Source organism: Zeugodacus cucurbitae, chromosome 6 (genome assembly GCF_028554725.1).
Source record: "Zeugodacus cucurbitae isolate PBARC_wt_2022May chromosome 6, idZeuCucr1.2, whole genome shotgun sequence".
In the NCBI taxonomy this organism is placed as follows: domain Eukaryota; kingdom Metazoa; phylum Arthropoda; class Insecta; order Diptera; family Tephritidae; genus Zeugodacus; species Zeugodacus cucurbitae.
This window is the reverse complement of record NC_071671.1, coordinates 7,777,521-7,795,582: the sequence shown is the minus strand read 5'-3', so window position 1 is coordinate 7,795,582 and position 18,062 is coordinate 7,777,521. Positions and strand designations below refer to the sequence as shown.

The window sequence follows — 18,062 nt, the reverse complement described above, 5'->3', positions numbered from 1 at the left end:
AACAGCATTTTCCAAATTTGCTGCAGTGATTACTCAAAAATAAATGATCCGATCACTATCGAATTTTTTTTACATGTTCTATATATAGTTCTCCGTACAATGACCTATTGATTTTTGATCTGATCAAAAAATCGAATTTTGGCAGGCCAAAAACGACCAAAATTTTGAGTAAAACTCGACTTTTTTTTAACGACGCCATATTGTCAATTTTTGATTTTTGATCTGATCAAAAAATCGAATTTTGGCAGGCCAAAAACGACCAAAATTTTGGGTAAAATTCGGCTTTTTTTTAAACGCCGCCATATTGTCAATTTTTGAGTTATTTTTATCATTGTACAGACAATATTATCTAGTTTAAGGAGAATGTTTTTTTTTTAGATTTCAACCACGGAGAAGGCCGGAATCACAGCAGCAGTGAAAGACCTTTTTTTCGCGCCGTTGGAAATCGACTAAAACTTAAAAAATATTTAATTTTTTTCTTCAAAAATTTCACTGTATATTCTTGAAACACGTATAAAAATATTCTTAAAATTTTGAAATAATTGTTAAAGTATTTTTTTTTTTAATAAAAATTCCCAAAAAACACCTTTTTTTAGGCCATTACACTAGGTGTGCCCCTTAAAAGCTTTCGTAGCGCTCTTATTGAGAAACCCTTTATCTCACACTAAAATGCATACATACATGCATACATATGTATGTATGTGGATTTTGGCGCAGACACACATGCGCATTATCAAAGTGTTTGAGTTTAACTAGAAGTATTGGAAAAAACTATTAACAACTAACAGCGATTAACATTGCGAAATCACAAACGACCAAAAGAGCGTGTTTGAAGATCTGTTTTTTTTTATTTTTTTTTTCTTTTTTTTATTTATTTTTTTCGTTTTTATCTTAGTTATACCACTTTCTACGCTCTTCTTTAAATGTTTCCGCTGGTCGTTAATACCATTTTTTTCATGTTTGTTGTTAGTTGGCTTTCCAACTATCACTTGTCACTTGCTCCTTTGCGCTGGCAGCGGAGAGACTACCTGTTACACCACCGTTGCTTTCGTACGTATGTATGTATACACAGAAAATGTACGTGTTGCAATTTTCTTTAATAACTTTAAAATTTCATTTCATTTGATTGACGCTTGTATGTACACTGCCATACAATAAATACCAACATTATTGCACTTTTCTTTTAACCTGTTCTTCACGATTCATACCCCTGCCTCGCTCGCGCATGCTACATGTGCGCCAGAAACAACAATTTTCATGCGATCAATAAGACTTGGTTACAGTCATATAAATACGCACATTTATACACTATTAAGATGCGCATGTACATATACACTGGTACATCCTATGCTTGTTTTTTTGGTAACAAAATTTTTTAATAAAATACACTTTTTATTATTATTGTATTTAAAAAAAAAATGTTAAATTATTATATTACAATGATAGCAGTTCTTAGCTGTTTATCGAATGAAAGGTAAGTATAAAAAATTATTATTATTTTCCTTTCACCCAGTGAAAAGTGGCAAAGAGTTAGTATTTATTTCGTTAATAACTTATGTACATGTGCGTGTGTGTGTGTGTATCCATGTAACAGCATTTACCACAACTTCAAAACCGCTCGAAATGCAAAAAAAAAAAGCATTGGCAATAACTAAAGATCACTACGTTTAGAAACTTTCGACTTGTACCGGTGTACTCGCGCTCATCTCTCGATGGAATGACAGCAACTGACTGCGGTTGTTCGGGAACGGCGTTGTAGGCAACAGCCTTTAACCAAAAATGCTTGTGAACATAGCCGAGAAAATGTTAACAAGTGGAACTACAAACGTATCTTACAATAAGCAAATATACGAAAATTGAGAGTTGAGTAAACACTTAATACATGCGCAATCACAGAAATACATGCACATAAAGGTAACTACATACACACACACACACATACAAGTGCATATATAACATATAGGTAGATACAGGTAAGCTGCCTACACACAAAGGTAAATATGTAGGTCCACACACATGAGTATATATACGAGTATATATATATTGAACATGTTTCAAGCGCAGAAAAGTAATATTAATATTTATATACTCTATACATACATATATCCAAATACATACAAACGCATATATGTACGTATGTATATAGTAAAAATCTTCGTTATTTAAAACATTGGAGAGCGCTCTGAGCTCTGCTCACAATCACCTTTCTCATTTATGGTGTAAACTCTAATTTCACCTCACTGCTCGTATTATTTGTTGCGCGGCCGATCTCGCCATACACCTCCATCAGGTGTTGTGCGTACACAACTACATACATACAGGCATATGTATGTACTAAGTCACGCTTGAATTTTTAAGCCTTGCTGCCAAAGTCCGCACGAATGAGCGGCAACAGTCCAATCGAGAAGTGTTTTTATTGTTATGAAGAAAAAAAACTGAATTTAATTTTCGATATATTTTCCATTTCAGAGGCTCACGCACGCACAAGTGCGCGCTACGCAACGTTGGTAGTATTTATACACTTGTATTGATGTATGTATGTATGTAGGTATATAGCATGAATGCACTTTTTACATACGCTTTTCATGTACTTTGCGCTGCATATACATATGTACACACATAACAACAGTCTTCGTTCACTATAACGAGTAACTACACTAGTAGTGTCTTTATACCTAAGCGTAGTGCCAAGAAAAGATCTTTGTTTGCCAAATAGTTGCTGAATATCTGATTGATAAGAATGATTACACGAATTTTTTTGTTGCATGCACTATATGCAAATAAATCTTAACACAAGCTCACAATCGTTTACAATTGTTTAAGACAGTAGTCTGCTTTACAGGCTTCAAAAATTGATTTTTTTGTTTTGTTTTAAATCTCTTCAAAAACTATCCAATAATATGTCTTTAAAATTCCAGAGGCCAATTCGACATATTTTCGAAGCTAGAGCAGTTGTAGTGGCCGAGCGTCGAGCTGGTGCGTCGTTTGGATCGAAAACTTTAAAGCGCATTTTCTGGAGTTTTCATTTTCACAAGTGTTAGAAAACGGTGCCGGCGATAGCAAAAAGAATATATGTCCGATCGAAAAAACCAAAGTGATCTAGCTTCAGTATTAAATTATCTTCTATTTGAACTAAAAAAGTTGGACAAAAGTATTATTTAAACTACTTGTTTTGCAACTTAAAGTCAATTTTTTTCTTAAAAAAAGTGATTTTTTTTCAAAACTTTGAAAAAATTTGGAATTTTATAACTTCTTTGGTATTTTTTTAGTTCATAAAGAAAAGAAAATTATAAAAATTAAAAAAAAACTCTTTCAAATGCATCGCACGACCTCCATCACCGGCACCGATTTACAAGTGCAGACTCCAGGCGCTCCAGAAAAATACTTACAACTTTGAAAAAATTTCAATATTTTTTAATAATAAATATTGTTTTTTAAGCCTTAAATATAGTACACTATCGTCTTCAAATTCCGTTTACCGCAATCATTTCCTTCCCTTTCAAAAATAATTGCTAAAAAAACGTGTTTTTAGTCTTCTAAAGCAGACTACTGCCTTAATAACTTTTTTAGATATTAGGACCATAAAAACACTAACCAGTGTTACACTTTCAAAATATCGATTTTTTTTACTTATTCGATAGTTTATACTTTCAAAAATATTCCTGTGAAAGCGGTAATCTCGTATCTTGAATAGTTTTTGAATGGCAACGTTCTAAAGAGCGAACCAGAGTTATGTCAGCAGTTGAGGAACTTTTGTTTGGCACCACCGAAGACAGTTCATAACTCCGTTACTTTTCAATATTTTTGTAAAAACAAAATCTTAAAAAAATAGCTGAAAATATACATTATTATGTACAAAAAACTTCGAAATATTCGATCGAGTATTGTCTAAAATAAAATCACGAAACTCGCTTAATTTTTCATGTGTTACACTGGTATAGCCCCTTAAGGGGTTTTGGGGTAGTAAAAAAATTGCATTTTCGTTAAGTGTAATATCTTAAAAATATTCTCTGAAAATTTGTAATTGATCCGATAATTACTTTTCGAATTATTCGACAAATAACAAAGAGCGCTCGGGCACTCCAACAACTAAACTATGTTTTTTGAACTGGTAACAACTGAAACTCGAAAACCGCTCAGTAATTTATACAGCTTTTAGAATATGTACATAAACCTTTTTCAAAAATTTCGAAAATTCCCTGAGGCCGCCATTTTGTTAATTTTTTTAGAAAAAAAGATTCGATCAGGCCCAGGATTATGTATTTATAAAACTAATTTTTCTTATCCGATTGATTTTTGATAAATCTACAAGGACCAGTAGCGGATCCACGGGGGGAGGTTGTTTTTGGTATTAAAACACCCCCTAAACTCAGAGAAAAATATAAGTTTGTTGATATGGGTTTGGAATGAGATTATTGATCAAAAAAATCACATCAAATTATAAGCAATTATAATAAGTTACAATATTTTTGTTGTTATTCATATAATTCGAACTTTCTCTACATTTGTACAAGCAGTATCGCTGAAGCTCAGTGATTAATTGAGAATTACACGGGATCTCACATTCCATGTTATATTTTCCTTGGTTTTTGAAAGAATTCTTCTAGTATTTTATCAACTGACAGATCAATATCCCTATGAATATTCATTGATGCTAGACCATTAAGCCTATCTTGACCTGTCGTATTTCGTAAATAGGTTTTAATTGTCTTTAAACTTGAAAAACTTCTTTCCGGTGATGCTATTGAAATAGGCCACTATGCGTAAAATCTTGAAAACATTCCCAAAAGACGTTTTGTTCACTGCTTCTAAAGCTTCGAGAGCATTCCGAAAATGCTTGCCTGAAGTTCGCTATTTCCACATTTTCACCTCCACAAGAAAGTTATGTTCTGAACAGTTGATCTCCCTTTCATAAAAAGAAAATATTTCTCGAGCTTTTTTAGCGTCAAATTCGTACTTTGGGAAAAATACACAAAAAAAACAAAACGTGTCCTATAATAACTGAATTTTCGCGAGGGAACTGCTATATTAAAAATACGTTGGGTAACAAAACTTTTCATAAAACCTCCCCCAAAGAATTTTTCTGGATCCGCCACTGACAATGACTTATGATTGTCACCACAAGGACCTTTTTTTGGAACTGGATCAATACAAATAGCTATAACTTTGGAAATTATAAATTTTGTTTTTCAAATTTTTGTGACTTCAAGTCAAAACATTATATAATAATGCCATATTATAACTCATTTTCTATTATTTCATACCAGAAAAAATTACTGAAAATTCTCTTTTTTCATGTATCTAACTACATAACTCCTTTAAGTGGTAATGATAGCATAATCGAAAATCTTGACTCACAGAAATATGGCATTACTACTAAGGATGATATAGAAATCACCGACCAATCTATGTAAATACATGGATAGCACCTTTTAGTGGGCCTTCACTGTACCTTCAAATAATATGGATAAATATGTGCGTGAGGACAGCGCAACTATTAATGATCGTTGCTGTGTGTGTATTTAATAAAACAATTATTATAGTGGTTAGTACTGCCGATATTCTCAACAACACAACACAGCACACCTGAGCAACTACCATTACCTGATGGGCAACAAAGTCGTTTACTCGCTTGCGCTCTTGTGCTTTCAGCTTGCTCTCCTCTGCAACTAAGCAACGTAAAATTGAGTAAAATCAGCCGCTTTTAAGTTATTTTCAGTTTCCAACACACATACTCTGATTTCTTGCTTTAAAAATTGGCAAGTTAACTTCAACATTATTTCATTTCAACCAACTGCGAAGTTCTCGCTCCAATTGGACGCCGTTTTATGATTTTTTCATGAAAATAAATAATTTCTATTTTCTCCCAAATTATGAATCAGGATAATAACAAATTGAAATTGTTAATTCTAATGAGACACAATAAACTCCCGATATAAATTAGCCAATATGGTAAGGCTATAGGAGGAAAATAGTATGAACTGTGAAGGGTATCCAAGTATACATAGGTCGATTTTCAAATGCGGTTCGCTCAACTCATGGTCAAAATAATCGGCCCACTGAGCGTACTATTCGCAACACCATCGCCCATCTTGAGACCCTGCATTAATTATTGGATAATACTCGCCCGAATAGATATCATCCAGCACGCAGTGAAGTAAATATAGCGGCCGTAGCTAAGAGTGTGCACGAAGACCGTGAAGGGCAGTCGATACGGCGCCGTTCGCAGCAACTCCGACTGACCGAGGGAACAAATGGGCGCATTTAACGTCGAGATTTTAATTTGAAAGCGTACAAAATACGGGTTGTGCAAGTATTGAAGCCGCTCGACTTGTCCAAAGCGACTTCGCATCGCTCAATGGGTTCTTGAAGAGTTCCAAGAAGAACCGACGTTTTCGAGTCAAGTTCTGTTCAGCGTTGAGGCCCATTTCTGACTCAATGGGTATGTAAACAAGCTAAATTATCGCATTTGTTACGAAGAGTAACCTGAAGAGATTCAATTGCAAGTGCATTTCATACAGAAATAACAACTATTTGGTGTAATTATCGGTCCATATTTTTTCAAAAATGATGCCGGTGAGCACGTAAACGGAAATGGCAACTGTTATAGCGCCATGATAACTGACTATTTGTTGCCTGAAATTGAAGCTGGTGATCTCGGCGACTCGGTATCTTGATTTCAACAACTCCACTTCCCACACATCGCATCAATCAATGCATTTATTGAGAGAACACTTCGATGAGCAGATAATTTCACGTTTTTGGCCGTTCGATTGACTATCAAGATCGTATAATGTCACACCGTTCGACTTTTCCCTGTGGGGATATGTAAACTCTAAAGTCTATGCAGACAATCCCGGTTCGATTCAGGCCTTGGAGCAAAACTTCACGCGTGTCATTCGCCAGTTACCAGTCGAAATGTTCGAACGAGTCAACGAAAATTGAGCTCAAAGGATGGACCATCTGAGACGTAGACGGGACCAACATTTGAAAGTGATAATTTAAAAAAAAAATAAAGGCCTAATAATGTTCTTTCGAATGATAATAAACATTTTCCATTAAATTTGAATTTTCCGTGTGTGTTTTTTTAAGGAGGGAACCTCGAAAGGGATCACCCTTTAGATACAAAAAGTATGGTTGGCTCTGAATTTTGAGGAGATTACTTATAAGGTTATACGTTTTTTGGAACATGTAAAAAATAGCTTTGTAAATATGAAAAGGGAGATCCCACAATCTGCGCCAATTACCGTGGGATCAGCCTCCTAAATATCGCATACAAGGTTCTATCGAGCGTACTGTGTGAAAGGCTAAAGCCCACCGTCAACAAACTGATTGGAGCTTATCAGTGTGGCTTTAGACCTGGAAAATCGACAACTGACCAGATATTCACCATGCTCCAAATCTTGGAGAAGACCCGTGAAAAGAGGATCGACACACACCACCTTTTTGTTGATTTTAAAGCTGCTTTCGACAGCACGAAAAGGAGCTGCCTTTACGCCACGTTGTCTGAATTTGGTGTCCCCGCAAAACTAATACGGCTGTGTAAGTTGACGTTGAGCAACACTAAAAGCTCCGTCATGATTGGGAAGGACCTCTCCGAGCCGTTCGATACCAAACGAGGTTTCAGACAAGGTGACTCACCTTCGTGAGGCTTCTTTAACTTGATGCTGGAAAAAATTATAAGAGCTGCAGAGCTAAATAGAGAAGGTACAATCTTCTACAAGAGTGTACAGCTCCTGGCGTATGCCGATGATATTGATATTATCGGAAGCAACAACCGCGCTGTTTGTTCTGCTTTTTCCTGCATGGATAAGGTGGCGAAGCGAATGGGTCTGGAGGTGAATGAGGACAAGACGAAATATCTCCTGTCATCAAGCAAACAGTCGGCGCATTCGCGTCTTGGCTCCCACGTCACTGTTGACAGTCAAAACTTCGAGGTCGTAGATAATTTCGTATACCTGGGAACCAGCATCAACAACGCGAACAATGTCAGCCTCGAAATCCAGCGCAGAATAACTCTTGCCAACAGGTGCTACTTTGGACTGAGTAGGCAATTGAACAGTAAAGTCCTCTCTCGACGAACCAAAATCAAGCTCTACAAGTCGCTTATCATTCCCGTCCTGCTTTACGGTGCAGAAGCTTGGACGATGTCAACATCAGATGAGACGACACTAGGAGTTTTCGAGAGGAAAATTTTGCGCAAGATTTATGGTCCTCAGAACATTGGCAACGGCGAATACCGCAGACGATGGAACGATGAGCTGTACGAGTTATACGACGACATTGACATAGTTCAGCGAATAAAAAGACAGCGGCTACGCTGGCTAGGTCATGTTGTCCGAATGGACGAAAACACTCCAGCCCTGAAAGTGTTCGATGCAGTACCCGCCGGAGGAAGCCGAGGAAGGGGAAGGCCTCCACTCCGTTGGAGGGACCAGGTGGAGAGCGACCTGGTTACACTTGGGATCGCCAACTGGCGCCGAACTGCGAAGGAGAGAGAGAGAGGTGGCGCACTATCGTCGATTCGGCTATAACCAGCTAAACGGTTGCAACGCCAATCACATATGTACATACAAATATGAATGCTATATTAATGATTTTAAAGCAATGAGTTCGGAGCGATATTAGCCTTCTTAGCAACGACTCGCTCTCTAATCTAAGTTCATATTTTCCATCTCCAAACGTGCAACAAAAATAATTTGTTTACATTATGATCCCGAAAACTGTAATATGATCTCTGGAGCCAATGGTGAAAAATTGTATAACTGTTCATTATCCTTATTATTCTATTATCGCACTTTTCTGACTCTTTTTCATTTTCTAATCATAAATGTAAGCCGTATTTTAGAATTTAGTACCGATTTCGCCTAGTTCCACAAATATACATAGACTTACTGAAAGTATCCTTACACTCGTACGTTTGGGCCTACACTAACTTCAATTAGCCGTTACTTGTGTAATATTTTACACTATAAAGAAAACACTTCAATATATGTTATTTATATATATTTATTTATATAAACCATACTTATGTGTATGTATGTATGTGTATTCGAACATAAAAATTGTTTAAACACTAGTAACTGCGGTGGAGGTAGATAAGATATACTCACTTATCAAATGTTGAATGTGAACATACATACATATAAGTATGTAAGTACATTCGTATATAGAAAAGTACTTATGTCTCGCATGTACATATGTATATGACATTAATTAATAGGGCGGACTTATTGCGAATTATTGAGAGAGAATTAAATATAATTGCATGCCTAATATTATACGCTTTAAGCGCAGAATTGCTATAATCTACTATTTATTCAGCGTTTATACTAAAAATTCTTGCTAATATTGTGCTAGGAATAGAGTATTTTATCGGCTTTTTGCAATACAATTTTAAATTTAATGCTCTCTTGAAGTTACAAATCTGTAGTTAATCACTTGAATAAATCTATGTATATTGGGGCTGCTCAACGCTGATGCTTAGACCCTTTTGGAAACCTAATTTGATATCAAAAATCCAAGCAATATTATGTTTCACCCTAATGTCATGCAATGTATGTATGTTGTCTGCAACATTCTTCATTTGTCTTTTATTTATGTACCTAATACATAAATAACCGTTAGTAGAAGCTGCTACCGTCTAAGCTCACTTACATTTTCAAGCCAGGCTCTATTGGTAGGTAGCTCATGCAGAGCAAATGCTTGTTACGATTAAAAACTAAACCGAAAATAAAAACGGTTTTCGTTTCTCTTTTTTCATTATGAAAATTTTAGACATTTAAACGTACATACATATATACATATATACAGCATACAACTATTATTGGCCATATAAAAATTGTTCATATTAAATTGGGAAACAGAAATGTGTTTAAAGTTAGGATTTAGTATCCACCACTTTTTTACACTATTAAGTATTCTTGGTTTAACACAAACGTCTGCACATACAACTCGATCACTCTTTTGATATTAATTGCGGCGGCATCTCGATCTACCGAGACTCTCTCTCTCTCTCACAAAGCCGTTGTCACATTTGCCTACGTACTTACCTACCTGTTTTCGTAATCGCAGCGATTAGCTTTTTGCCTTATTATTTCTTATTGCACTTTAGACGAGGTTTTATAGCCACTGTCCGTATACATATATGTACATATATATGTCTGTATAACTAATATTAGTCCAATCAGATTTGAACTAGAATTGATTTTTTTTTTTTTTTTTTTGTTAAAACATGTTCTTACAAGTAAACACAACTATTTACTATAGTTTAATATTTTTTTTTTTAATTTTTTTTTTTTTAATTTGGTTAAAAAGCTCAAACAACGCTGCTACGTTTTAGCAGCATATTTAAGGCGCAACGAACACGGTTTCACTGGCATTTCAAGCAGCCACAACCATCATAGCCATACTCGTTCAACGTGTATACTTGTATCGTAAGGTAAATTCTTTCAAACACATACAACAACAGGATTTTCTACGCACGCTCACGATATTTGTGTAGCTGGGCGGCACACTTACACACACACACATACATCACTTCGTCGTAATGGAGCTTGCGCTGGCAATGCGTTTACCTGTTGAAACACCTATGAAACACCGTAGCTGTGAGAGCAAATAAACCTTTTCAATGTATTTGTGTTGAAGTGTGGTGATCTCGAAAATAACCAGTTAAGAGAGGTGTACAAAACTATCTATGTACAAATTATTGAGGTGAATTTGAAGAGTTGAATTATACTATAGAAACTTCAATTTTGCACTGGATTTGTAAGAAGCCTCTTCATGCTGCAAAAGGGTTGCCATTTCAAGTTACTTTCGAATTTGTTGCAGCATATTGTATATTGAACTACGGTCCAGTGGTATGAAACTCTCGTTATCAATTCAATTGCGATAAGTTAGTAGTAAGATAGTCTAGCTAGAATCCGCATCAAAACGAAGTTATGCAAAACATCGCTGATTAGCTCCCACGTCCCAATGTAACATAAGGGCGATGTGTCTAAATATGCTTTCTATGAGCGCCTAGAACATACCTATGGGCGGTGTCCCCGTGCTTGACGATTTCAACGCTATGGCGCGAAGAGAAGGTGTCTACGGCACAACAGTCGAAAAATTGAGACTACATACATGACGAAACATCGCCATCGGCCGGAAGCTGATCGACTTCGCTGAGCCCGAAATATGGTTGTTTGTAGAACCAGATTCCGATACAAGAAATCTCATCAAGCTACGTGGGTGTATCTTGATCGAAACACGCGAAATCGAATTAATCATATTGTGTTAGATGGAAGACATGTCTCCAGATCTCCATTGACTCATTGGCCGGAATGCATGCTATGAAGAGCTTGAAAAGGTGGTCAACATGGTTACAGAAAATGGTCGGACGAAATCATATCGGTCGATTGCAACCGAAGTGTGATGCTCTGCTCAATCCACGACAAAGGGTTCGGCATCTCCTGGCGTTGTACTTTTAATGCCATTTAGTTGGTTGGACAAGTGTTCCCTCCAGTTTCCCCTGGACATCAGTGATCAAAATATCTTACCGCCATTTGTAAGCAAGAGCATCATCTCCATTGAGGCCCTTTTCGTATCCACAGCAAGATCTGATGTGTAGGCTCCTCAAAAGCCTTAACAAACATCCAACGCTCCTTTGGCAAATTAGAGTATCAAGCGCTGATGAGCATTTTCAGATCCGGCTGCGATGGTGTAACCGGGAACCATACCCTTGCCCTTGGTTTGGATGGGCTATTCGTTCTATCGACCGCTACCAGCTTAGCTTCGGCATATAATACCCCCACTTTAGCTATAGCGGCTATAGCTGGACCGATCTCTCGTCGTCACAGGCTGTTATCTTGATCTGGCCCTGATACCAAACGGTATCTGTACAAGATGGTGGCGGGCCCGGATTGCTTAATAGCACTTCCAAAGTCACGTTTGTCAAAGCGGCTTGTGCCTACTTCCATTGGGCTTTGAAAATTTTACATTCGGGATCTCCCTTATCCGGGACGCCAATTTGCAGATGCTTTTTAGGTAACTCAACCTTTTGGCTGACAACTTAGCCTGCGGCTGACCTTTATTATTTCGGCGATTCCATTTCAATGTTGGGTAGAACCACTTTCTTAATAATGATGCAGCACGGCGCTTCTCCGCATACTTCGTCATTGTTGGATACTCAACCGTAAGAATAGGTAATTTCTTGGCTGCCAGCAACCTCATTTTTGTCATCTTCTTTGCCTTGCTGCTTTATAGTCAAATTCTGGTTACTTAATTTGGCTCGGGCTGCCGGCGATGTTGTTGCTTTACTGGAGTTGGTGCTCGACCCTGTCCCTACACCAAACATAGCTTCTGTCTGGCCTTAGAGATCGTTGAGAACATAGCCCTTTTATCGGAACAACTATTTCCTTCTGGCTTCTTTGACGGAGCGTCGGACTCCTCTGTTATTTTTGATTTATTTTATTTACTTGAGTTAATTTTTGGACCCACGAATGTAGGAGAAAGCAGGACCATAGCCCCTGCTACGCATAGTCCGTAAGCTCCGTTTGAGAATGGGCTATTTAAGGGACTCCAGCCAGGCTGATCTTTGGGGTCGCTTGATAACTAGATTCACCACATTTTAAACTCCCAACCATAGTAAGACTTCACCGTTGAATGCTGTGCTATTGAGGTACACGGAGCACTTAAGGATAAAGCCAGACCTTTGATAGAAACCTCCCAAGTGATAGCTTTAATTATTTGAATTCCCGGTTTTAAAGGCTACAAACGTAGACCGGTAAGGACAGCCAGCTTTTAGACATTTATCTCCAATAAGGTTTGCCATTTCATAGCGGAAAGATAGAGGATACAACAACGAGTCGAAGTTTTTAAAATATACTACCGAAATTCGGAGTCAGTGGGCTCAACTTTTAAAGTTCGACGCAATTTGATGAGAATTACGAAAACTTGAAACATACATATGGCTGACACTAAAATTTAATATATAGAATACTTTTTACTTATTAAAAAAATACAAATTTCAATATTCAAATATTAAATTATAATATTATTTCATTCTTGAAATTCCTAGATAATTCCTTGTGCGGCAAGACGATGCTATTCAATAGAATTTTCTCAGACGGTACTTGTACAAAGCAACCTGAAAAGAAGACTCAATCGTTAGAAATTTACTAAAAATATTTGGAAATATTAAAGATGAATAAAGAAAAATCATTTCATTTGCTATATACAATATATGGTATCTGATGATACCTACCCAATATGGTAATAGAAGGGTTAAGTTTACCCTCTTTATTGAATAGCGGCGGATTTTCCATTTTTGCGAATGGCTTATTCGGATCCGGATCAGATGGTGTGCCTTCTACACGCGACCATTGTCCAATTATCGAACCTCTACCCACTTAAAAATTAATTGAAATTATGATTAATTGATATCAATTGAATAACAACTGTATAACATACCAATTGAGTGCAATACCAAAGTATGATCTTTTATAACTGCATTCTCAAGAATAATAGATTCTCGTATCCTAACGCCGGGCCCGATGGTAACTCCTGGTCCAATGGAAACATTGGGTCCCAACTAAATTTTACATAAACGTTTATTAATATTATCAGAAATTGTCAATAGGACTAACCGTTGCAGTGTAATGAACAGTGGCACTTGGATGAATATAAACGTCCGGCAGAATTGTGCATATCAAATTAGAGTCGTGCTCACTTAGCTTCGTTCCAGCGTTTGCCAGCCGCTCTGGATGCGTATTTTTGTAAAGTTCTACAATAAGTGTTTTTCAAGAGTTTTAAGATCTCAAACACATACTAAATAAAATACAAAATACCTAAATAATGACGATTCGCATAAATGGCTGAGCCAGCAGTTTTCAATTGTGACCACCAATTCGGTACTGGCATTGCGCAGAGTTTATTGGTACCAGCGAGCGGTGTTAAAACCTCCTGCTCCCATTGTATATGTCCTTGATCTTTGCCGTTTGTGCCGCCATTAAGTAAACTATGATTTGAGTACTCCTGACTTTTTGAATAAAATACTTCGGCTAAATGTGCAAATATATCCATTGAGCATACGTAGACACCACAATTTATAAAAGTAGAAACATATGAGCTAGGCTTTTCTACATAGTGCGACACTACACCGCTATTACGATCAAATACCAGACATCCATAATGTAGCGATTGTTGCCGCGTTGCCTCAGTGCTCATAATGGTCACCAGTGCGGTATCAGCACGCTGTCTATGGAATGAATATAAATCTTGCAAAGGAAAATCAGCGCATACATCGCCATTTAAAACGAAAAATGCACACGGATTTCCCGAACGTATTTGATCGCGAAAGTGGTACATGCCGCCTGCAGTGCCCAGCGAAGTGAATTCCTGTAAATATCTATAAAATACAAATTTCATTAAACTACAAATAAAAAGTTGCCACAATATTTCAAGTTATCACCTAATATTAATATTATACAAGTTTTGCATATCGCTGACAAAATTCTCCATCTGAACTTGGGGATAATACCCAATTATAAGGATTTCTTTCAACTCCGGTAAACGTAGGCATGCTTCAATATGATGCTGTATAATAGGACGACCGGCTACTGGAAACAGAGGTTTAGGTGTGTCCAACGAAAGTGGACGAAAGCGAGTACCTAAAATCCAATAAATGTAAATATTACTAATGTAACAAATGTGTTATAAATAACTCACCTTTTTGAGGGCCACCAACAAGGATTACAGCTTTCAGCATTACGAAACTTTAATCCGCAGCAGTTGAAATTCTTATCAATAATAATAAAGCAGCTACGTGTTGTTTGCTCACCTATTGTTTTCGTAGAGTTACCATTTTATCCGAAATGTTTTATCAGCTCCTAATAATAAAATATTCCACCACTAACTAATCCCGAAAAGCGGTCTTAATATATATGTGTGCATATAACATCTAAAAACTAAATATCTACCCAAAGTCTGTGTTCGCACAAGGTAAGCCTTGTTCGGAAATAGAAATATCTTTACTAAATAAATATATTAAAGATTAATAACTTACTTCAATTATACATTACAGTACTAATAAAAAAAGATATATTCTAACTTCTTCAATTTCAAGCATATTATAAAGATTACGTTACCTCATAGAATCTAAAATTGAGTTCAATTTAAATAATTCTTATCCTGTCCCGGAACGCAGCTAATAAGTTTATGGACTGAACATACCCATCCAACAAATTGGCAGCTGCTGTCAAATAGATACCGGCATATCTATTTTATAAACTTTTTGCAACTAAAACAAATGCAATTGTTCGAATTTAAAGCGATTTGGTGAAGAGAACGAAAGCATCTACGAAGAATGGATTTTCAATCGTTAATAAAGTATAATTGTTTGTATTGCTTATTACAAATTCGAATAATTTTAATCAGCTGTCTGTCTGCACAGGAGATGACCATAGAGCTGGCTTCTCCCGAGATGATGGTGTGCCAAACACTACGCGCCGCCACAGTTTCTAATCATCAGGCAGTTCTCAACGCTGAAGCTCAGTTGGCAAAGTGGGAAACACAACCAGTATGAAAATGAGCTTTTATGTTACATTTGCGATAAAATTATAACACACAAGCAGACCACCCCGGCTAGGCACGGCATGCGAAAAGAACGACTTGCAAGCGATTTTCAGATTAAGATTATCCATCACTGAGTCTTTTTGATACCTTCACCTGGGAACTATTTCCAAAAAATTAAGATTCGAACAAGAAATATAGCCTATGATACACTGGGTAAATGTAGCTTTACAATGGTGAAATTTTTGAAATCGGCACAGTAGTTTTTGAGTTTATTCATTATAAACATACATAAAAATCCTTCCTCTTTATAATAGTAGTATAGACTACTTTTTGCTAACGCAAATCGAACTAGATCAATGGGTGGAGAATCCCGAAGGTTTCACACAAGATGATGGTGGAGAGAGCTCCGTGTATTGAGTCATTTTTTTCACATGTGGCAGCCGATACCAGTCTCAAATGACAAATGAATAAGGTTGTGAAGTTTATACGAAAAGCTCAAATTGAATTATTTCTCGCATCTTATCTTAACCCCTCAATGTATTTCCGCTAGTCTGACTCGTACAATTTTTGTGCCTAATATGACAATAATGACCCACTTCGAAAGATAAGACCTATCATTAACCTGTGGAATGACAAATTTAAAAAAACCAAGTCAAAATGTCGTTATAGATGAATTATTGATGAAATATAAAGGACGTTTGGCATATAAACAATTTAACCCATCAAAAAGAGCGAGATTTGGATTAAAAATCTACAAGTTATGCGAGGCACGGACCGGTTTTTGTCTTGGAATATATAAGATATATTGATCGAAATAGTATTGCTTCGGAGAACGTTGTAATGGAATTAGCGGAATCTATAATAAACCAGGGATATACTTTGTTTCTTGACAACGGGTACTCGCCACATTACCTCTTTTTGAAATTACACCAGAAAATGACAAACGTTATTGGAACAGTACGAAAGGATAGGAAAAATATGCCAAAGGACATTATACACATACATATATTGTGTATAAAACAATACATAATCAAAGCAACGAGGGATATGTTGATTTCCGAATCAATATAGCCGAAGCAATTTTAAAAAACGTCAAATTACCAGAATACAAAAAATGTGCGAGATTTGCACCAAGCGAAGTACCTCTCCGACTTCAAACCCAACATTGGGCCCATTTCCCTAAACATATCGATTCAACGCCTCTAAAGAAGAAACCAACAAGGGTGTGCAAAGTGTGTACAAAACACCAAATACGAAGCGAAACCAGCTGGGAATGCTCAAAGTGTAAAGTAGCTTCACATCTACCAACGTGCTTTCAAAAATACCACATCATGGAATACTATTAATTTTTAGAGTTTCTTTTATTCGAGAAATATAGTTTCCAAATTGTTATTTGTTATCTACGGAGCTGTTCAATTTTCAAGAAACTAACGTCCTTTGCAATATGAGGCATGCCTACATTTACTGCGCACAACTGAAGATATGTTTATACGACAGGCAACTTAACGTACACCATCAATATTAATTGAAGACTTTGAATTCGCCCCTGAGCATTTTCAATCGTATTTATAACCGTCTTTTAATGCAATTTTAAATTGTGTTTTAAGCCGTGGTCTTGAAGTTCGAGTTATGGAAGGAAATTTGTATGCAATTTGATATCTAAACGCTATTGCCTATTCAAGAGTTCGAGCTAGGGAAGTTCAACTGTATATAGTAAGTACATATACGCTACTAACTATATAAAAGTATATATTGTAGTGCCTTATGCTATAAAACATATTATAAAAGCAAATGATGAACACTTTACAATAGTACTTTAAACGTATACATAAGAGTATTAACTTGCAAGAGCTTTAAAACATTAGAAAATGTGTTATTTTGTTGACTTTTAGTAGGTTTCAAGTTTAAATTCTTCAATAAATAGATTTTCATCGAAACGACGTATGCATTTTTTATGTAATAATTACCATAAAATATCGATTTTTGTGAAAAACTCGCTTATACAGTATTGAAAAGGTCTAATTTTAGTTTTCATCGAAAGGATGTATACATTTTTTCGCGACTATTATTATAGTAAAACTTAAAAACGTAACTTATTTGCATTTAAACTTAAAATTTGTTGAAAAAAATACATGTTTAAAGAGTTCATCGAATGGATGAATATATGATTTTCCAATTCATTTTGATATTTTATTCATTGTCTAAACAAAATGGTTTTTATAGTGAAAGGGAACTTGTTAATTTTTTTATTTCAATGGCAATAAACGAGATTCGTAATTTTCAGCTTCAATTATCTTTAAGATTATTACTCCTTATTAATATCAACAAAACTGGCAAATGCTTCACTGAAATCATTTGTTTGTATTTTGTTTTCTCAATGTAAATCCCGATATACTTGTTTGCCCCACCCAATAAATTGTGCCGAAATTTTTGTGTCCAATTTTATTGCCGAATTATTCATGGGAATTTGTATCTAACATTTTATTTACTTTTGTGTTTATTCAATA

General features: G+C 36.1%; 3 protein-coding genes across 10 annotated transcripts in view; 1 reads left to right on the top strand and 2 right to left on the bottom strand.

Moving 5' to 3' along the window:
* LOC105210352 (RNA-binding protein fusilli) overlaps positions 1–10,385 on the bottom strand; it is a 47,687-nt gene extending 37,302 nt beyond the window's left edge. For 2 of the 6 annotated variants that reach the window (XM_054234857.1, XM_054234859.1), the window contains exon 1: positions 10,057–10,385. The gene's annotated coding sequence lies outside the window, so the exon portion shown is untranslated. Of the gene's footprint in view, positions 1–1,561; positions 1,936–10,052 lie in introns of those variants that run through there. The other 4 variants (XM_054234858.1, XM_011181239.3, XM_011181240.3 and 1 more) reach the window with 4 other exon arrangements.
* A 2,563-nt stretch (positions 10,386–12,948) lies between these two features.
* Positions 12,949–14,868, bottom strand: LOC105210351 (mannose-1-phosphate guanyltransferase alpha-A). The gene is made up of 7 exons (XM_011181238.3): positions 14,710–14,868; positions 14,453–14,651; positions 13,830–14,389; positions 13,629–13,765; positions 13,453–13,573; positions 13,247–13,390; positions 12,949–13,129 (listed from the first exon to the last, which is right to left on the bottom strand). The coding sequence occupies exons 1-7, from the start codon at positions 14,747–14,749 to the stop codon at positions 13,029–13,031; spliced, it is 1,302 nt and encodes a 433-aa protein (XP_011179540.2). The 5' UTR covers positions 14,750–14,868; the 3' UTR covers positions 12,949–13,028.
* Positions 14,869–15,209: 341 nt separating this feature from the next.
* The window catches only part of LOC105210344 (muscarinic acetylcholine receptor DM1), a 74,298-nt gene continuing 71,445 nt past the window's right edge, over positions 15,210–18,062 (top strand). The window contains exons 1-2 of one of the 3 annotated variants that reach the window (XM_054235152.1): positions 15,210–15,369; positions 15,434–17,268. The gene's annotated coding sequence lies outside the window, so the exon portion shown is untranslated. Of the gene's footprint in view, positions 15,378–15,433; positions 17,269–18,062 lie in introns of all 3 variants that reach the window. The other 2 variants (XM_054235154.1, XM_054235153.1) reach the window with 2 other exon arrangements.